The sequence below is a fragment of the Culex quinquefasciatus genome, chromosome 2, assembly GCF_015732765.1.
Source record: "Culex quinquefasciatus strain JHB chromosome 2, VPISU_Cqui_1.0_pri_paternal, whole genome shotgun sequence".
Taxonomy (NCBI): Eukaryota; Metazoa; Arthropoda; class Insecta; order Diptera; family Culicidae; genus Culex; species Culex quinquefasciatus.
Window position 1 is genome coordinate 23,252,783 of NC_051862.1, and position 18,837 is coordinate 23,271,619.

An 18,837-nucleotide genomic window follows, 5' to 3' on the forward strand; every position below is an offset into this window, starting at 1 on the left:
TTTGCGGTCGTACAAAGGGTTATACTCAGAAAAAATAGCTTTATCGTTGTGAACAACAATATCACAAATTTAAGCTTAATTTTAGAACCCAATTGAATAAATTTTAATTTTAATCCAAAAATTTCAAAATTAATAAATATAAAGATTCAAAAAACAAGAATGCAAATTTAGAAAATTAGAAATTTTTAAAATAAATAATATCGAAATCAAAAATTTTAATACAGTACTCGGTCGATAACTGGGCTAAGACCGTAACCCAGTTACCGAATTCTGCTCGCTAACTGGGCTGATCGAAAAATGAGGAGGGGAACGTCAATGCTTTATATTTTTAAATGAAATGCAGCGCAAACAAAAATCCAGTGCATACCCTTTCAAAATCCGCTGAACATGACATTAAATTTCATAAAAAATTAGAAGGAATAATTTATTTATTTGTAGACGATTATTTTGCATCGGCTGACCCCTCGATCATTTCGTTGTGTTATTATTTTTTGACGTTTGGGCGCCCAGTTAAAAAGCAACTCAGTTAAACTAGGGGCCGTTAGGGAGCGCTTTTTTATAACGTAACTCAAAAATGTAGATTTCTGAGTCCCCTCCCCCCTCCATACAATTTAAAAATTTTGTATGGAGCGTAACACGGCCTTCGAAACATGCCAAACGTTGAAGCGGCCAGGCCTACTGCGCAAAGTTTACCGAAGAGATGAATCGTTGAACTTGTTCTTTGAATCCCCATAAGCTAAAACTCAGCAAAGTTCCAAAATTACCCCCAACGACTCGTGCCCGTAATCACCCGCAAACAAAAAAACGGTCCTATACACATACACAAACGTTAGTTATGATCGAGAGAGTACTAACGCTCGCCCATCTACTCCCACAGCGCCCTGAAGATCATCTGCCAAAACACCTTCGTCAGCAGGATAAAAACGAACAGCGTCCCGACGATGTTGACGCACAGCGCAATCACGTCCCGTTTGCTTTTCTGCGGCACCCTGCTCGTGACGAGTCCGTTCGCCAGCAGCGTGGCCACAATGTGCTGCCCGTCGAATCCGAAGCACGGGATAACGTTGATAACGGCCAGTCCGAGGGCGAACACGGTGACGTACTTGAGCAGCAGCTGGATGGCGTCGGCGAAGCCCGGTTGGAAGAGGCCGGTTTTCGGGACGAACTGGGAGATGCGGATGGTTCGGGTGAGGTCGGCCGGGTGGCCAATGTAGATGACGTCCGGCTTGCGGTCGCGCCGGATTTGCATGATGGTGGTGAAGTTGTTGATCATGGGTTTGAAGCAGTGCCCTTCGGGGCAGGTTGGCTGGTGGTGGCAATAGGCGAACGAGTTTTCGACCACCTTCCGGATGTTGAGACACATGTGCTGGGGCAGGGCGACGTCCTCCGCGTTGATGTCTTCCATGTACTCGAAGCAGTTGGAGGCTTTGTTTTCCGCGTTGCAGCACTCGATGAGGCCGTCGCTTTTGTGGGAGATTGGGACGGATTCGTCGTTGAGGTGTACGAAATCCGGGGAGATGCAGTACGAGGGTTGGGAGTGGAGCGTTTCGAGCAGGCAGCCGTACCAGGAGCCCTCGTTCCGGATGTCGCAGCTGTTGATCGAAGTGATGATGTCTCCTTGTTCGAGGCCACGAGTTCCGAGGAGGGGCGATCCGTCTTTGATGCCGGTGACCATGACGGCGTCGTTGACACGGTAAACTGCTGATAGCATGGCTGGTGTGGCCATGAAGAGTAGATATGCACAAGCCGCAAGGACCAAGTTGTGCCAGATTCCAGCGCAGAGTACCTTCAGCCGCTTCCACGTCCTCAACCCGTTGAGCTGATCCGAATCTAGCTGGGTGTACGCCATCGGAATGATCAGCATCACGTGAAAGCCGAACCCCTTGATGGGAATGTCCTCGAGGACCGCGGCCAGCCCATGGCCAAGCTCGTGCACGACACTGTTGATGGCCAGGGCCGCCACGTAGTAACCAATTTCGTTCAGCGGCAGATTCACTCCCGGGATGAGCAGATCAAGCGAAACAGATTCCTTCACGCCGGCCACCCCACTTGACCCGGCTCCTTCCGAGCCCTTGCCACCGTGGCCACTCTTGGTGTGGAACGTCGAAGCGATTATCAGGAACGACGCCAACGGCATCAGGATAATCGAGATATAAACTCCGAGGCCAAAGCTCAGATCGAGCAGCTTCGGATAGGCCGTACTCCACTTGACGATGGACCGGTTGAGGGCCGTCGTGTGCCACTGCAGCCGGAGGAACTTCACCGTCAGGCCGGTCCCTCGCAGGAAGGCCTCGTACGGGTGGTGCATGCAACTCTGAAATCGAACGAAATCCATACAATTTCAATGCTTAAAACAAACTCAAAGTTTCAATACCTTGAAAAAGTTGTCGAAAAATAGCAGCACGCCGTAAACGGCCACCACCACGCCCAAAAACACCAGAAATTCCATTCTTGTCCGGTGATATCCCTCGAAATTCCGGCACAACCCACTAAACACAAAAGTTTCCAAATTTACATCATCCTTCAAGACTTTTTCAAGTCAACACTCGTTGCGTTTACGGAATTCACCGATTAATGTTATTTTCACTCTCTTTGCCGATGCTTTTTCCCAAACTTTCCTCACGCGAAACAATATCAAAACAAAAGGTAGTGTTGTTGTTACATCGATCCGGCTTCGCGCAACGCGGTGTTGTTTTGAATGAAGGACTTTTTTTCATTCATCACCGTTTGACAGCTAAAGTTCGGGGCACGTTCACGATAGTGTACTACGTGTACGCAAACTTTTTGCCCGCACTGTCCGGACTCCAGTCCTGTCAGAAAAACATCACCAAAACAAAACAAACCGTAAAAATCCTGCAGCCAGGAGTTGACTGCAAGTTTTGCTCGATCCTGAATGGTCTGAAATTTTAGTTAGAATAATGAACTAAAATCTAAGTTTTCAAAAGTTTATAATTAGAGCTTTCGCGATGACCGTGACGAACCGTAGGATTCCGCGGCTGTCGAACCACCGGCTACCGCAGCAGCATTTCCAGCACCAGGCCGCAGCAGGACCAGGCGGGGGTGGAGGAGCAGGAGGAGGCGGAGCTGGGGCTGGCATCGGTAACAATCTTGGCGGCGTCGGAGTGGCCAACGATGAGCACGGCGGGGCGATGAACGGCGACGAGGACGGGCAGTTTAGCTTTGGGACGCCGTTTCCGAAGCACGTTCCGTTCCCGAACGTGGACCACAGCTCGGAGCTGGTGAATGAATTTCTGATCTTTGGCTTTACCATTATTGCGAGTGCAACGCAGTTTCTGCACCTGTACCGGACGGTTTGGTGGCTTCCGAACTCGTACACCCGACAGGCGGTAAATTTCTACCTCATTGACTGGGACTTGGCCATCTTTATCTATGTGATGGCGAGCCGGCGGTTGCTTTACTGCTGCATCCTGAAGCTGATCGATCTCAACTGTCCGGAGGCGTACGCGGACATTTGCAAACGAATCGCCAAGTACGTCTTCCTGGCGTGTGTCCTCATCTCCTTTGTCGGATGTGGAATTCAGATTTTCCAGAAGAACAGCTACCTGTACCTGTTCTGCCTGTCCTACCCGTTTGTCCTGTATCTGACCATCTTTGGCTTCAACCTGGAGCAGTTCCTGCGGACGATCGTGGACACCGAGGTGAACTGCATCAACGGAATGCCCGTGCACAGCTGCTCGTCCAACGCCATCTCAGTCCGATCCGAGGTGGAAGCGCTCAAGTCGGACTTTAACAACCGCTTCAAGCAGATCATCTTCACTTCGGTCCTGAACGCGTACTATTCCGGCTTCGTGCCGTGCGTGCTCGTTCCGAAGCATCTGTACTACGACATCTTCTGGGTCACGCAACATCTGGGCTTCATCTTCATCGGGGGCTTCACCATGTGCGTGGCCTACTGCTTCCCGGTGCGGTACTGTGACGTGTTTCATCGGGCCGCCCTGCATCTGGGAACGTGGAACCGGGTCACCCATCGGACGCACCATCCGCCGCCGTACGCGTGGTCCAAGTCGACCATCTTTCCGTACGGTGCGTACGTGCGCCATCTGGGGGAGATCTACCGGGCGTCCGGGTTCTGCACGTCGGCCGTGCCAGCCAACAACAGCCACATACGGTTCTTTGTGAGTATTTTAGCAAAATTCTAAAAAAATGAAACATTTTCCTAAAAAAAATCTGCCTCTAACAGTAAATAACGCAACCTATTTTTATCGCTATAAAAAATTACTAAAATACTAAACTAAATTTTAAAATTACAAAATCTTAATGTAGAAAACATATTCTAAAATTTCTCAAGTCACAAAACTCTTCAATACAGTACTTGTTCGGTAACTGGGCTGAACAAAATATAACGAGGGTAAATACCACCGATGCATAATATTTTCCAGAGGAAATATAAAAATAAAAGTTACTCAAATTTATTTACAATGCTTATTTTTCATATTTCTTTGATTGTGACTTGACTTTTTTATTGAACATGATTTTTGCATCCATTAACCCCTCGGTCATTTCAGTTTGTTTTGATTTTTTGACGTATGTCTGCTTTTTAACTGGGCTACGGCCCAGTTATCGAGCGCCCAGTTAAACAACGCCTAGTTACCGAAGAAATACGGTACTAAAATTTAAAAAAGCTAGGTTTTTCCTTATGTTACAAATTCTTAAATTTTTTAATCTTAAAATTCAGAAATGTTAGATTTCATGTTTTTTTTTTTCAAATAAAAATCTTTAATTTCTAGTATTATTGATTTCTAAAATTTAAAAATCTTCTGAAGAGCTATTTTAAAATTCTGAAATTCAAAAATTTCAAACTCTAAAATTTTAAAGCCTTAAATTCCAAAATTCTCTTATTAGGACATTCTGATGCTGAAATTTTTTAAATGCTAGTTCAAAACATTTTAAATTTTGTGATTTACTAAAATCCAAAGTTTTTAGATCCCGTCATCCGGATGACATTGGACCTGGGGCGTGAGATTGGGTCATACAAAAATACAGAAAAACTCAATCTCACCCTCCAGACTCAATGCCACCCCTGATAACGGTCCTAAAATTTGTAAAATTTAGTTTAATTTTTTTAATTCTAAAATAAGTAATCTTCAAATTCCCAAAGTCTTGTCTCAATAATATTAAATTCTTATTGATTTTATAATTCTAAAATTCTTGAACTCTAACATTGTTAAATTCTAATACTCTAAAACTCTGAACTTATGAAAAAGGATGCATTATTCCATTACAAAATACTGGTTTAAATTTCTTATTTTAACAAGTCTAAAATTTAAAAATATATTTTTTTTTTAATTTTAAATCCGAATTTTAAAAAATGTAAGTTTGAAAATTATAATATCCAAACATTAACCCTCTACAACCTAACCCCGCCTTTAGACGGGCTTCGATCTAAAAAATCGCCAAAAATCAATTTTCCAACCGATTTTTGATCTTTAAAAAGCATTGGAAAGAAGAACTCTTAAAATTTTAGACAATTTCTGGGTTGAAAGTTTCACTTGTTTTATGTGACTTTGCCAATGTTTTTAAAAATGTAATTTTTTTAGGGGTCTACTTTGGCTGGGCTTTTTACTAACATTTCCTATATTTTCAGTAAAAAGAAGTATGCAGTAATTTTTGTAGTGTCCCAGACTACGCCTCTATGCATTTTTTTACAATTTAAATGATGATGGTGCGATTCTATAGCAAAAAATGTGAAAAACATGCAAAAAAAATGAAAAAGTCACTGTAAAAACATGAAAAAATTAGATAGGCGAAATTTAATTATATTAGGTGGTAGAGTAGGCCAAAAACTACCAAAAACAAACATAAACTAAACAAGATAAATACAAATTAAAATACTAAAAATGAAACAAGAAAAACATAAAACAAGAGAAGTAAAGTTTTTCGTAGAACAAAAGTTGCTCAAAATGACCTCCTGAACACGGGAAAAATAAATATTTTCGAAAAAAAAAATTGGGCAGTAGAGGGTTAAAAAAAGTAAAATAATTCACCTATTTTTATCGTGACAAAAAATAACTCAAATACTAAACTTAATATTAAAAATATTAAATTTCCTGAGATTTCTGTAATTTTTTAATACTAAAATTCTAAAATTTTGCAAAATTAGGTTAGGAATTCTGAAACTCTAAAAAATTAAAAATTTCTAGAAATCTTAATTTCTATTCAATCTCTTTATTTCTTAAATTCTAGAATCCTAAAAATATATTTTTTTAAATTCCGAAATTGTAAAATTTTAAAACCTTGTTTAAACCCTGAAATTCTAAAATTTTAAAACTCTAAAATTTTAAAGTTCTTAGATTCTCTGATTTGGGAATTCATCCTCAAATGCTAAAGTGCTAGTTAAAAATTTCTAAAATTCTAAAATTACTAAATTTCCTAAATTCTTAAATCATAAAATTCTGAAATGTGTCAAACCATCGGTGTTTCAGTGTAACTTTAAAACTCCTGATTCCTAAAATGCCAGCTCAGAATTTCTTAAATTAGAAAAAAAATCTAAAATGCAAGTTTTAAAAAACTAAATTTGTAAAATACTTAGATTCTAAAATCCTTGATTTATGAAATACTTTTTTAAATTCAAAAAAATCTTAAATCCTTAAATTCTAAAATGCTTTTCAAATCCTAAAAGTTCATTAAATTTTGTTCTAAAATTCTTAAATTTTGAAATTTTTAAATTCTTAAATTCTCATGTTTTAAAAGATTAAAGTTTCGTTTGAAATATGTTTTTGAGTATGTTTTGATATGTTTCCAAAATTTCTAAATGCAAAAATTTAAAATTCTTGAATTTCAAAATAAAAAAAGGAAAATTTTAAAATTTACAAAAGTCTTAATTTTTTGTGCGCATATTCCAATATTAACATTTTAGAAAATTCTTACATCATTAAATAATTATTTATTGAACCAAAATTCTAAAATTTTGATGTTGAGAAATCCTAAAATGCTTAAGTTTTACATAAAAGTGATATTCTGAAATGGTTTAAAAAAAAAAATCTAAAATTTCAAATACATAGAATTGGGTCCTAAAATGAAGCTTAGATTGCTGATATTATTGTTTACAGCGATAAAGCTTATTTTTCTGAGTACAATGACCCTTTGTACGACCACAAAGAGTTTAAAATGGATTTTTAAATCAATTTTGAAAAATTAACCTCGCGGTCCTTCTTGACAGAAAAGCTCCTACACTCCTACTCCTAAAATTGACAAGACAACATTTTTTCGACGTATCAACTATGGTCCCCTTGGAACGAGCTGTCAACCAAGGGGACCATAGTTGATACGTCGAAAAAATGTTGTCTTGTCATATATTTTTTTTTTTTGCTTTAAAATGAAAAAAAAGTGATCAGAAATGGGTTTTAATCGTGTTTTTAACCGTTGTACATAAAAATTGACATAGGGCTAAATTAGCACCCAATTGAATTATTCTAAAATTCAAAAAAAATATGTGTTTGTCATTCTACACAGGTTATATTCAAGAACCCGGCCCTGATCTACATGGTGCTGTTCGGCATCCAGATCGTGCTGGTGGTCGTCCAGCTGCTCATCCTGATGGCGTCACGCGAGTGGCACAACCTCATCTCGATCGGGTTCCTTCTGTTGGCCAACTACTTCACGCTGTTCAAAATCGCCCGGGATTACCTGATCGCAAAAAGAATCTACGCCGGCGAAAGCACCGGAGACAAATTCAAGACCAACTGAACTGGCGGAGGCGGCGGCGGCCACATCGGCCACGGAGTGCGCACAAAGCAAACACAATGAACTTTGGATTGAACTCACACTCTGCTGGAGGCATGTCTAATTTATTGAACAACCGACGCTCGGAAATGTCTCTTATCTCTATAATTGTGAAAGGAAAATATACTTAAAAAAACTACGACATTTCTATTTCGCTGCTTTTGTCCCCGCCGGCGTTCCGCTCAGCTCCAGGCTGGTCTGCAACTCCTTGAGCGAACGATTCGCGTGCTGGATGAGCATTTTGATGGCCAGCTCTTCGGTCTGGTTGCGGTTGGCGCGGAAATCGGACCGGGCCCACTCGCGCAGTTCGTGCCGGCTGGATGCGTCCGGAACCTGTCGGATCGTGCGGAAGATGGTCCGGTACAGCTTGAGGACCTCCTGGCGGAGCATAAACTGGGAGGGAAAAATAAGCCGGTTGGAATTTGTTTGCTGTTGATAAAAAGTATTTCAGATCTCACCTGCTTCAAGCTAAGAGCTGCTTTGGGTAATTTAGACATAATTGCGGTTCTGTTCTTACAAATAACGGTAATTTGTTGTATCCATTGCAATTTTATTAAATTTAGTTCAGTAGATTTTGTTCATTGATTTTTTTCTGTTCTTCGATTCGATACGTAATCAAAACAAACTGGGGTGCGTTCACGGGTAACTTAAGACTTTGCATGCACGCAAAGATAAGTTTACTCACTTTTCAACTTAGTTTTTACCTGTTTCTACCAATGAATCGTTGAATCAACGTCATCGCTTCAAACGTAAATAATCGAAAACGGAGCCATCGTTGATTGAAATGTCAACGTCAATGGAGGCGTTGATCAACGACGTTCTTTTTAAGTTTAAATTAATTGAGTATTGTGGATTTAGCAGGTAACTGGATTTTCTGGCATCTTCTCACGGTCATTGGAAACGGTCGTGGATAGACCTAGGGGTTCCCAATTGGAGTGAAAAAGTTCAATTTATAGAAAAATTATGGATTAAAATTTTGGTTTTTAATCACTTCTCCGACATCAGGAATAATTGTTTTAACATGACCGCAAATTCTGATTCAGTCGGAAAAATATTATTTTTCTTGAAAATATATTCATTTTTAATCACATTATCAACCCTAATTCTGGCTCGACGCCGCCACCATGCGAACGCGTGCTCCTTGTCAACAAAGCTGCAGCGCGATGGTGAGACGAAGTGAGAGAGGGAGAGATTTTGACATTTTTATGCCCGCATCTGGCCCGCCGCCTATTTCGTCGGTCGTTGAGCCGACGGTCGTTTCCAACTACCGAGTCCAGCTAGGAACTGATCGTACAATATTCATTGGAAAACAAATTAAATAGATGTGGCATGTGAAGGAATGTTTGGGTAGCCTTGCGGATTGAAGAGGACATGAGCCATGTGGTCAATTTTAAATTGTCAAGATTTTTAATAAAATTATTAGTCAAATTAAGTCAAAGAAAATAAAGTTCTGTTGAAAGCGAGGCAAAACCGCTCTTTTTTTGGAGCCGCTCATTTTCGTTCGCTCATTAAAAAGAGCCGCTCTTTTGAACGGCTCTTTCGCTCTTTTTCAAAATTTGGATGAAAAAGTTTTTTTTTAAGAATCGTGTGATTTTATAACATATTTCACATTAGACTTTTACAAATTATTTGATAAAAAAAATTAAAACTGAAAACGAGAAGATGCCCTTGAAAACCAACCATTAATCGGATTTTTTTTCCAAAATTTCTAAACTATTCAGTAGATTTTTGGTAATATTTTACAAATTATGCAATTCGAAATGCTCAAATTTGTTTTCCGTTATTACTTTAATGTACATCAGTTGTAAAGTGAAAAGTTTTTTTCATGTTTAAATAGCATTGAAATATTTGAAATTGCATTTTCAATTCTCAAAAACAAATTTAATACCAAGGGGTTGGAAACTCTTAGAGCTATAATTATTATGCTAACCAGTATATCAAAATATATGTTAGTATACTTATTATTTCCTTTACATATCGCCAGTATACTAACCAATATACTGAGAGTATCTTAATATACTTACAGTTTATTGCTTTTCGGTTAGTATACTAACAAGTATACTGGAATATCGTTAGTATACTCAGTATTCTTGAATAATATTAGAGTTTGCAGCCCCTTGTTTAATACTACATTGTTTTTGAAAATTCAAAAATCATGCCATCTTGAGCCAGTTCTTTCAAAGGACCGAAGTTTAAAAAAGAACCGCGGTTCTTTTTTTGTGAGTCACGGTTCTTTCGATCTTTTCAGTGAACCGGCTCTTTGAGCGGCTCGCTCTTTTTTTGCCCCCCTCTAGTTTGTACCCCGTTGGTTGGTCAAAGTCAAACTAAAAAGTGACGAACTGTCACTTTTAACACGGCGCTCACGCACACCATCAAAACAAACGTTTGGTAGTGTATGTGAACTCCGTGTAAAAGGGGGTGTCAAACTAAAAAGCGACCCCGTTCGTTTGACAACAGTTGGTGTCAAACCATCGGGGGTTGAGTGTAATTAAAAAAATGAATAACTGCGACTATTTTCAAAAAAGTTACCTAAAACTGGCTTTAAGATGAAGCCGTTGATCATTTTCGAAGAAAAATGATCATCACTCTAAAATTCTCTGTATTGAATTCAATTTAACGAATTTCTGCACCAAAGTGAAGCCACTGAAAGAATTTTTGGTCTAAATCAAATGTGTTTAAAATGTATATAATTTTGTGGTACAATCATTGACGTCCTAGTTGGCAATCATTGATTATTGACGATTTCCATAACTTTGCAAGGATAATCGTTACCAAAAGGAATCAGCATGGGTAGGGCACCATTCTAAACAACTTGTAGAAGGAATTTTGTCAAAATATTGATAGCGACGCAAAATTTATATCTTTGAACGAAAAATCATGGCAATGATGGAAGTCTCCACGTTAACTTGAAAATGATACACTTTATCAAAATTTCACTAAAGTACTTTTTGATTGAAAATTCGATTTACATCGAAAAAGAAGTTAAAAAATTTTTGCGACCGATTTTTTGTTTTTTCTTTGTCAGTTTTGATTCAAAAATTCATAACTCGGTCAAAGATGGTTCATAACTCTGTGTAAGATATGTTTTGCGTGTCCGAATGATTTTCGACCCCAAAAATGAGTAAAGTTCAATTCCCCTCCCACGTTCGGTAAAATCCAGTAAAATCCAATCCCACAGCGTTACGAAATTCTCTCGCACCCATCAAACGAAACTGATCGGAAAAGAAAAAGAAGCACGCAGAGACTTCAACTCGGTTCGGTCCGGTCCGACGAAGATTGTGACTCCGGAATTTTTATTTCGGGTGGGTTGAAAATTTCCGATCCTTCCCCGCGTTCTGCGGCTGCCTGGATTCCCCGACGGAACGGTTCTACGAACGAGGTTTGCAGGAGATACGTTGTGAGCTTGGGCGATGCCTTCGAAGAAGAAAAAGTACAACGCACGGTTCCCGGCGGTAAGTGTGTTTGCTGCCCGCGGCCAATCCGGTCCGGGATTGGTGGTGCTCGCTGCTCGACGGAGCGTGTGTGTCGTGGATTTGGTTGGGATCTGTACTTTGGGGATCATTCGGGGGTTGCCCGCCGATCGCGGAAAAGCAGTGTTTGTTTATGTGCGCAAAAGAGGAGGGCTTTCTTTTCTGTGTTTTGCTTTGCGTTTCGTTCCAAAACTTAATTCTGTTAATCCACTTTGCAGGGCAGAATCAAGAAGATCATGCAGACCGACGAGGAGGTCGGCAAGGTGGCCCAGGCCGTACCCGTTATAATCTATATCCTTTGCAAAAGCTTTAGATTAGTTGTTTATTCTGTATTTAGGTATTGGTTTAGAATGCAAATTTTTCCTTAACCAACATTTCGCCAACACCTCGAACCCTGGAGCTGTTTGTGGAATCGCTGCTGACGAAGACCCTGCGGATCACGAACGCGCGCAACGCCAAAACCCTGTCGCCGTCCCACATGAAGCAGTGCATCATCTCGGAGAGTCGGTTCGACTTTCTGCGTGACCTCGTCAAGAACATCCCCGACATTGGCGTCAACGAGGAGCAGCTGTCCGGCTCGGAGGGTGGGTACGATCCGGCGGCCACGCCCTCCTCATCGTCGACGACCTCCTCGAACGGTGGAGGAGGAGGAGACGTGTCGGTGCCGGTTGCCACACCCGGAACCAGCAGCAGTGGACTGAGCTTGCAACGGTCCGAGTCGTACACACCAGTCACGATCAACTATGCCGGAACGCTCCCTGTCAAAGCCCAGATTCAACCACCAGCGCAGCAGCCGCAGCCGCAGGGCAACAGTTTGAAACGAACGCTGAATCACGTGGGATTCTACAAGGAAATTTCCCTCGAAGAAACGGGCTCCGGGAGTAGCACCAGCAGCAGCAGCACCGGAAGCAGCCGAGAACCGCCGCCGAAGCTGACCAGACTGCATTCGGCACCGGCGGCCACCATCACCACAGCAACGAAAGCGACGTCGTCGATTCCGTTCAAGATCGACATTCTGCCAACCTTGCCGGCGGCGTTGGCGTCCAGTTCCCAACCACGAGCAGTTCCGGCCACGGCTCCGGCTAGCAGTAGTAACTTCAAGGTTTGTTTATTCACCTAAAAGGTATAAATTACCTCTGCTCAATCGTCGGTTATTCCCCCCACAGATTACCTACAAATTCGAGCCGCTGAAGGACGCCCCTGCCCCGAAAGCGACCGCCGCCGCCGCGCAGCAACCGGTCTTCAAACTGGACTATTCCAACGTGAAGCTCCCGATGACGACCCCGGCCAACCCTTCGCCGAAGCCGGTTGCCGCCCCACGCCATCACCCGCTGCAGCACCAACCCACGATCAAGATCGACCTGAGCAGCATCACCAACTACACCACCAGCAACCCATCCCCGCTGGGCTCCAGCTCCTCCTCCTCCGCGTCCAGCCCGAGCGTCGTCGTCAAGCAACAAGTGCCTTCAGCGACACCCCCGACGACGCCCCTCTCGGCCGCGTCCACGTCCTCGTCGTCGTCCAGCAACAGTGGCGGCAGCCGGAATCCGTACATCTTCGCCACCGGAGCAGCGTCGAGTTCTGGCGCTGCCGCCGCCGCCGCCCCTCCAGCAACCGCGCTTGCGCCCTCCTATTCCAGTGTGTCCTCGTCGATTCCCGGCATGGACGAAGACTACGACGATATCTAGAGCGACACCTGCATTTAACCAACCTTCTTCTTTCTTTCTATTTTCTCTACACAATTTCCCTCAGAATTGTACAGAAGCGTGTGAATTGAACCAATTTCGTTTTAATCCTTTTAAAATAAGTCCGATTGAACCAGAGACCATTTCATTACCGTTTTAGAAAAAAAAAAACAGATTAATTAGCGTTTAGTTTGTATGGATTAGTGCCCGGAACGCCCGGACTTCCTTCTCACCGCAGGAAAAGGAAAACGCGGACCCCGGGGGTTTTCCTGTTTTGAATTGTACAACCAAGCGAACGATGCGAGAAATAAATTTATTTGTAGAATCAAAGGTGTGTCACAATCTGAACCGGTAAGCACCCTGAAAGAACGTACCCACCTTTCACAAAAGCAACAACAGGGGAGGGAAAGAATGCGTGGACATACCATAGAGTAGGGTGGGGCTAAGGTACGCACCAACCATTTTGATACTTAATCTTTACCAAAAAAAAATCATTTTCGGGGGATCGACTTGCTTCAGGGTTCCTTTTATATGTTTACAAAAATTAAGTGAAAAAATTTAAGTTTCTGTAAGTTACGGACAAAAGTCTGATCTACGTTCAGAATCGATTATCCAAAGGCCTCTGAAGCACGAAAAAAATATTTTTTTTTTTTCGTTGTCTGATTTTTGATTATCGAGCTTAAGTAAGTTTAATAGGCAATCAACTATTCAAATTTAACTAAAATGAGGACGCAGAACTAGAATTTTATGTTGGAAACAAGAAAAACAAATAAAACGAAAAAAAATGTGGTTCGATTATCCGAAGTCCCATACAAACCTTCGAATAATCGAACTTCGGATAATCGAGTCTGGACTGTATTAGAAGTTTCCAAAATAAGGTCATCAACATCGGATTCGCGAAATCTTTAAACCTGTTATGTTAAAAAACAAAAAATGAAAGATTTTGAAATGAACAAACAATTTTTAAAATGTGAAGATGATTTGAATATTTTTTTGAATGTTTAAAATAATACGCTACATATTTTTTTTGTTATCTTAAAAAAAATCAAAGCAATGATCCAGCAAAACTCTTCTTGAAAAATGCCACCGGGTCCGTCTGGAATTGAACCCAGGCCATACTGGGGTGAGAGGCTACCACGCTAACCACTGCGCCACCGGAACCGGATTTTTTATTATCTTATTTCTTGAATAAACTTTTTTTCCATTTCACAAATTGATTAATTAATGTATTTTTATGCTTTTAACCCAAAAACTTTTTTTTTAACTAAAACTTCGAAAAAAAAATTAATGAGCAAGTTAAATTTATTAAAATTTTAAAAATTTTGGGTTTTTTTAATTGTTGAATTTTTTGAAGATACTTTAATTTCCTAATTTTTTTTGTATTTCCAAAATCTGAGTTTTATAATTTGTTTTTTTTTTCTTTTAAAAATTAAGCTTATTTTTTCCATTCATTGACAGCTAGGATAAAAAAACCAAGAAATTTTGAACGTATTTTTTCTAAATTTTTGTTGTATTTTGGTTAAGTTGTTATCATTTTAAAAACAATTAAAATTCGTAAAATTTTTACTTGTTTGAAGTTTATTAATTTTTAAATTTTAAAATTCCTTAAAAAATAATTTTGAGATCTATTTACATTTTTGTGTTTCAAATCGTTTCTATAAAATAAAATCAAAACATGCTACACACCAATTTTTTTATGAAATTCAGTAAACTTTCACTGAATTTTCATCTACATGTACAGCAATACCATTTGAAAAGAGCCTAAACCGAAAAAAAAGTTCTCCGATCGGGCTCAAAATTTTTTAGGGGGTTCCTTTAACAAAATAATTAAACCCGTATTTTTTTTTTTTGTTTGGCCATTAGGGTGACCTACGCCGTGTTAGGGTGGTCTGAAAAATTGCCGTTTTCGTCATTTTTCGCAAAAACCTCTTTTTTCGAAAAATCATATCTCCGTGCCATTTCATCCCATTTTAGCTGTCTTAGACGCAAAAGAAAGGGAGTTTGGCTATTTGGGAAAAATAGTAAGGAGTTTCAAAAATCTAGCTTACCATTTGAAAAAGTTGCATGAAAGCTAAAAATTGCGTTTTGACCGTGTCTGGATGAAAGAGCCTATGTCTAAAAATATTTTTATCGGATTCCTCGGAAAATTTCACTTAACATATCAAAAAATTGGCGATGTCGAACCGTACGTTTTGGAGATATGATTTTTTGAAAATATAAATTGAGTTTTTCGACGCGCCACGCGCAAAAACGGGAAAATGACGAAATCGGCAATAGATCAACTTTTTTCACTAAAACTGCGATAAATCTAAAATTTCAGCGATGACCTATAGAATGATGTTTGGGTATCAAAATTTGTGTTATTGAAAGACGCAACTTTTGGTACCGTAACATCTATAAGTCATTGCTGAAATTTTAGATTTATCGCAGTTTTAGTGAAAAAAGTGGATTTTTTGCCGATTTCGTCATTTTTCCGTTTTTGCGCGTGGCGCGTCGAAAAACTCAATTTATATTTTCAAAAAATCATATCTCCAAAACGTACGGTTCGACATCGCCAATTTTTTGATATGTTAAGTGAAATTTTCCGAGGAATCCGATAAAAATATGTTTAGACATAGGCTCTTTCATCCAGACACGGTCAAAACGCCATTTTTAGTTTTCATGCAACTTTTTTCAAATGGTAAGCTAGATTTTTGAAACTTCTTACTATTTTTCTCAAATAGCCAAACTCATCACCTTTCTTTTGCGTCTAAGACAGCTAAAATCGGATTAAATGGCACGGTCTAATTATTTTGTTAAAGGAACCCCCAGAAAAATTTTGAGCCCCAAATATTTTTTTAAAGTTTATGTCGGCCCCTCAAAATTGATTCGAAAATAAGGGGACAAAAAAATATATTTTCATAAAACTGGAAAATGTCAATGGAAATAGAAGTCAAATCAAAACAATTATATTTTGCTTGTTTGGGCTCGTTTTAAAATATTTTGAACTTTAGTGAAATTAAAATTTTCAGCAACGCAAAAAAAAAATATCAAAAATCACAAAACAATAAATTTTTAAAATTTAAAAAGTTTATAATTTCAAACTTAAGAAAATATTTCAAAAACATGAACGTTTTTTTTACAAAATCTTCTAACGTTTTTTTTTTGTTTAGGAAATTAAGAATTTAAATTTAAGATTTTCTGAATTTTGGATTTTTTTTGTAGAACTTTAAAAGGGACCATCCATAAACCACTCTTCTGAAATCTAAATCAATAAAAAAATAAAAAGAAAATAAAAGAAATCGGAAATTCAAGAATGAATCTTCTAAGATTTATTTTTTGTTAAGTAAAAAAGATTAAGATTTTCTGATTTTGTGAATCTAAGGATAATTGTACTTTAATATAAGACAATTCAAATATTTGCTAAAGATTAAAAAAAATCAATGAATTTATAACATTCATAGACATTCAAATAACTTGAAGAAATTTTATAAATTGCAAAAAAAAATTCTGATTTTCAAAAAAATGCTTAAATTGAGTAAATATTAAAAAAAAAAATTATTTTTTCAAAATCTTTTAATGTTTTTTTTTTGTTTAGGAAAAAAGAATTTAAATTTCAGATTTTTTTAATCTCAGTTTTTTAATGAAGAACTTTTAAAGGGACCATCCATAACCCACGTGGACACATTTCAGAAATCTTAGAGAACGATACACGCATGTGGACGCTTTGACAAACCCACAATGTTTAAGAGCCACATTGTAAGGTGTTAAGGCGTTTAATTTCTATTACCTACTATTATTTTATTTCACAAAAGAAGAAAAACTGTTTTGTTTTCATAGCTTTAATTATATTTCCTCACTTGGCAAAACTCACTCAGTGTCACTTGTCACGGTGCATACATAATAAAACTTATGCCACGCTTAGCTCAAGTTACAACAATTTTTAGTGTTTCGCTTACAACATTCCAACTATTCCAACCAACAACATCCGCAAGGATAGAACAAGAAAAAAAAATCTAATTCAAACCAAACTCTTTGCACTAGTTGCAGTTCCTTCCTCCGTGCCTCCCTTAGGCGCCCATCTTCTTCTTGAGGTCATCATCCTGGGCGGACATGGCCGTCAGCTTCTTGCCTATCCGCTCGTGAATCTCCAGATACTTGGCCACGCACCGGTCCAGGCATACGGATTCGCCCTTGCCTGCAAATATATTGCGAAACAAAATAAGTTGGCTCGATTTGGGAGTCGGATGGTCTCAAAGTGACTTACCCAGCTCCGCGTCCGAGTACTTTGGCGGGATGCACTTCTTGTGGCAGGCCGTGGTCATCCGGCTGTACAGATCCGACATCATCTCCACTTCCATCTCCTGCATCAGTTGCAGTTTGGCCTGGGTGGCCGCGTCCAGCTGTTGGGCACTCATTTTACAGATTTGTTTTTTGATTTAAATTGATAAGGTTATCCTCTCCGAGGTAGTAGGTTCCACTGATGATTCCGGGGTGGTTCAAAAGCTTCTAGGCTTCGTATCTGCGGGGCGATTCGACGGTGTACTCTCCTTCGTTTGATTTTCGCATGCGTTCACGAATTTTCATGTTCTCATAGCGATTCTTGTCGACGTAACGCTTCGAGTAGACAAACCCACCGATGCCAGCTACCGTGATGATGCCCCTACAGGAGACCGGAACAATCCGTGATTAGTTTAAAGGCGAACCTCGTGTGTTTACACGGTCAAGTGTAACCAACTTGCAGTCGTGAAATGATTAACTCACCAGCCGATTCCGATTTTAGCGAGATGTCCTATTGGCATAATCGATGTCCAGACGGCAAGAGAAACAAAATTGAAGATAAAAGCTGGCTTTCTTTTCAAAAAATTGTAAAATTCAACTTTCGAGCTGGTCTGGAACCAAGAACAATCTCTTACGAAACAGCACCTCCTTCTGCTCACAGAAACTTGCAATCTGATCCTGACCTGACGGTTCTTCTTGGAGTTGTAACGCCGCGCCCGCAAGGAGATCTGACAGCCAAGTCGTAACGCCTCAGATGTCATGAACGTGCAAACCCTGACTGAAAAGTCCGTCGGACGTCCGTCGTTTGTCGTCCGTGCAATTGTACGACGTCACACGACAATGTCGTGCGACATTCGCACGAATGTCATACGTTTTTGCACCAAAATGTCGTATTTGTCGTGCGATCGATCATCGAAATTGTTCGACATTGTCGTACGACATTCGACCGACGTCGCACGGTTTTGTTATTTAGGTTGTCGTGCCTTTGTCGTGTGCTTTTTTCAGGTTTTTAGGTTATGTTGAAGTTAAAAAATAGATATTTGTTTATTTTTAATTTGTTTTATTTTTTATGTAATTTGCACTTTTCCCCGGAGTAAAAAATCAATTAATTCATTATACTTGTTGTGTCGCAGATCTTCACGTACATCTTGGTGTCGTCTTCCGGTTCCGGTTCCTCGTTGCTCGTTGGAATTCGTCAGTCATCTTCTCGAGCGCCGTTGCGAGTCGCTTCTTCCGATGCAGGCGGGGCAGCATCTTGGTCAAGATGGACTGTTGCTCCTCGCTGTTGCCGCAGATGCTGATCAAAGTTGGACTTGGAAACGGTCCTGGTGCTGCCCCACTGTTTTATGTCCGATGGACTGATGGCCACTGAAGTAACGGATAACGTGGGTTTGCGCACTTTGCAAGACTTTCGGCAGGATCAGATAGGAATATTTTCGAATGACTGAAATAAGATAGGGTGATTCCGTTTAACCATTCATATTTAGAGGTTTTTGCTTACAGGAAAATACAAGATTTTAAAATTACAAGGTAAAAAATACCCAATTTTATTTAAGATTAATCGAACAAAAGATTCTAGAAATAAGAATTATTAAATCATAGAATTTTAGAATGCTGAAGATTTCAAATATTTTAATTGTATAAATTTAGAAATATGCAGCCATTTAAAAAAATAATTT

The 18,837-nt window shown here is 39.7% G+C and overlaps 6 protein-coding genes across 6 annotated transcripts; 2 read left to right on the top strand and 4 right to left on the bottom strand.

The window, feature by feature from the left end:
* Positions 1–410: 410 nt before the first annotated feature.
* Positions 411–2,725, bottom strand: LOC6042943 (membrane-bound transcription factor site-2 protease). Its single transcript, XM_001870847.2, has 2 exons — positions 2,375–2,725; positions 411–2,314 (listed from the first exon to the last, which is right to left on the bottom strand). Exons 1-2 carry the CDS (start codon positions 2,447–2,449, stop codon positions 866–868), a joined length of 1,524 nt encoding a protein of 507 aa, XP_001870882.2. The 5' UTR covers positions 2,450–2,725; the 3' UTR covers positions 411–865.
* Positions 2,726–2,807: 82 nt separating this feature from the next.
* On the top strand, positions 2,808–7,872 carry LOC6042942 (transmembrane protein 39A). Its single transcript, XM_038254233.1, has 2 exons — positions 2,808–4,136; positions 7,474–7,872. Exons 1-2 carry the CDS (start codon positions 2,967–2,969, stop codon positions 7,705–7,707), a joined length of 1,404 nt encoding a protein of 467 aa, XP_038110161.1. The 5' UTR covers positions 2,808–2,966; the 3' UTR covers positions 7,708–7,872.
* On the bottom strand, positions 7,770–8,378 carry LOC6042941 (LYR motif-containing protein 2). The gene is made up of 2 exons (XM_001870845.2): positions 8,202–8,378; positions 7,770–8,136 (listed from the first exon to the last, which is right to left on the bottom strand). The coding sequence occupies exons 1-2, from the start codon at positions 8,238–8,240 to the stop codon at positions 7,891–7,893; spliced, it is 285 nt and encodes a 94-aa protein (XP_001870880.2). The 5' UTR covers positions 8,241–8,378; the 3' UTR covers positions 7,770–7,890.
* Positions 8,379–10,945: 2,567 nt separating this feature from the next.
* On the top strand, positions 10,946–13,228 carry LOC6042940 (uncharacterized protein DDB_G0271670). Its single transcript, XM_038256838.1, has 4 exons — positions 10,946–11,195; positions 11,432–11,504; positions 11,600–12,315; positions 12,380–13,228. The coding sequence occupies exons 1-4, from the start codon at positions 11,154–11,156 to the stop codon at positions 12,899–12,901; spliced, it is 1,353 nt and encodes a 450-aa protein (XP_038112766.1). The 5' UTR covers positions 10,946–11,153; the 3' UTR covers positions 12,902–13,228.
* A 3,480-nt stretch (positions 13,229–16,708) lies between these two features.
* On the bottom strand, positions 16,709–17,540 carry LOC6042939 (mitochondrial import inner membrane translocase subunit Tim10). The gene is made up of 2 exons (XM_001870843.2): positions 17,145–17,540; positions 16,709–17,075 (listed from the first exon to the last, which is right to left on the bottom strand). Exons 1-2 carry the CDS (start codon positions 17,293–17,295, stop codon positions 16,948–16,950), a joined length of 279 nt encoding a protein of 92 aa, XP_001870878.1. The 5' UTR covers positions 17,296–17,540; the 3' UTR covers positions 16,709–16,947.
* On the bottom strand, positions 16,709–17,846 carry LOC6042938. The gene is made up of 3 exons (XM_001870842.2): positions 17,642–17,846; positions 17,145–17,540; positions 16,709–17,075 (listed from the first exon to the last, which is right to left on the bottom strand). Exons 1-2 carry the CDS (start codon positions 17,677–17,679, stop codon positions 17,387–17,389), a joined length of 192 nt encoding a protein of 63 aa, XP_001870877.1. The 5' UTR covers positions 17,680–17,846; the 3' UTR covers positions 16,709–17,075; positions 17,145–17,386.
* Positions 17,847–18,837: the final 991 nt, after the last annotated feature.

What these genes read in the sequence shown, in the direction of transcription:
- LOC6042943 (XM_001870847.2), bottom strand. Translation starts at nt 2,449, where the DNA reads ATGGAATTTCTGGTGTTTTTGGGCGTGGTGGTGGCCGTTTACGGCGTG. An exon ending in TTTTCGACAACTTTTTCAAG is followed by an intron (nt 2,315 to 2,374) that starts GTATTGAAACTT and finishes GTTCGATTTCAG; the next exon opens with AGTTGCATGCACCACCCGTA.
- LOC6042942 (XM_038254233.1), top strand. Translation starts at nt 2,967, where the DNA reads ATGACCGTGACGAACCGTAGGATTCCGCGGCTGTCGAACCACCGGCTA. An exon ending in ACAGCCACATACGGTTCTTT is followed by an intron (nt 4,137 to 7,473) that starts GTGAGTATTTTA and finishes CATTCTACACAG; the next exon opens with GTTATATTCAAGAACCCGGC.
- LOC6042941 (XM_001870845.2), bottom strand. Translation starts at nt 8,240, where the DNA reads ATGTCTAAATTACCCAAAGCAGCTCTTAGCTTGAAGCAG. An exon ending in CAGCTCTTAGCTTGAAGCAG is followed by an intron (nt 8,137 to 8,201) that starts GTGAGATCTGAA and finishes TTTCCCTCCCAG; the next exon opens with TTTATGCTCCGCCAGGAGGT.
- LOC6042940 (XM_038256838.1), top strand. Translation starts at nt 11,154, where the DNA reads ATGCCTTCGAAGAAGAAAAAGTACAACGCACGGTTCCCGGCG. An exon ending in GGCCGTACCCGTTATAATCT is followed by an intron (nt 11,505 to 11,599) that starts ATATCCTTTGCA and finishes TTTCGCCAACAC; the next exon opens with CTCGAACCCTGGAGCTGTTT. An exon ending in CTAGCAGTAGTAACTTCAAG is followed by an intron (nt 12,316 to 12,379) that starts GTTTGTTTATTC and finishes TTCCCCCCACAG; the next exon opens with ATTACCTACAAATTCGAGCC.
- LOC6042939 (XM_001870843.2), bottom strand. Translation starts at nt 17,295, where the DNA reads ATGAGTGCCCAACAGCTGGACGCGGCCACCCAGGCCAAACTGCAACTG. An exon ending in GTACTCGGACGCGGAGCTGG is followed by an intron (nt 17,076 to 17,144) that starts GTAAGTCACTTT and finishes ATATATTTGCAG; the next exon opens with GCAAGGGCGAATCCGTATGC.
- LOC6042938 (XM_001870842.2), bottom strand. Translation starts at nt 17,679, where the DNA reads ATGCCAATAGGACATCTCGCTAAAATCGGAATCGGCTG. An exon ending in GCTAAAATCGGAATCGGCTG is followed by an intron (nt 17,541 to 17,641) that starts GTGAGTTAATCA and finishes GGTCTCCTGTAG; the next exon opens with GGGCATCATCACGGTAGCTG.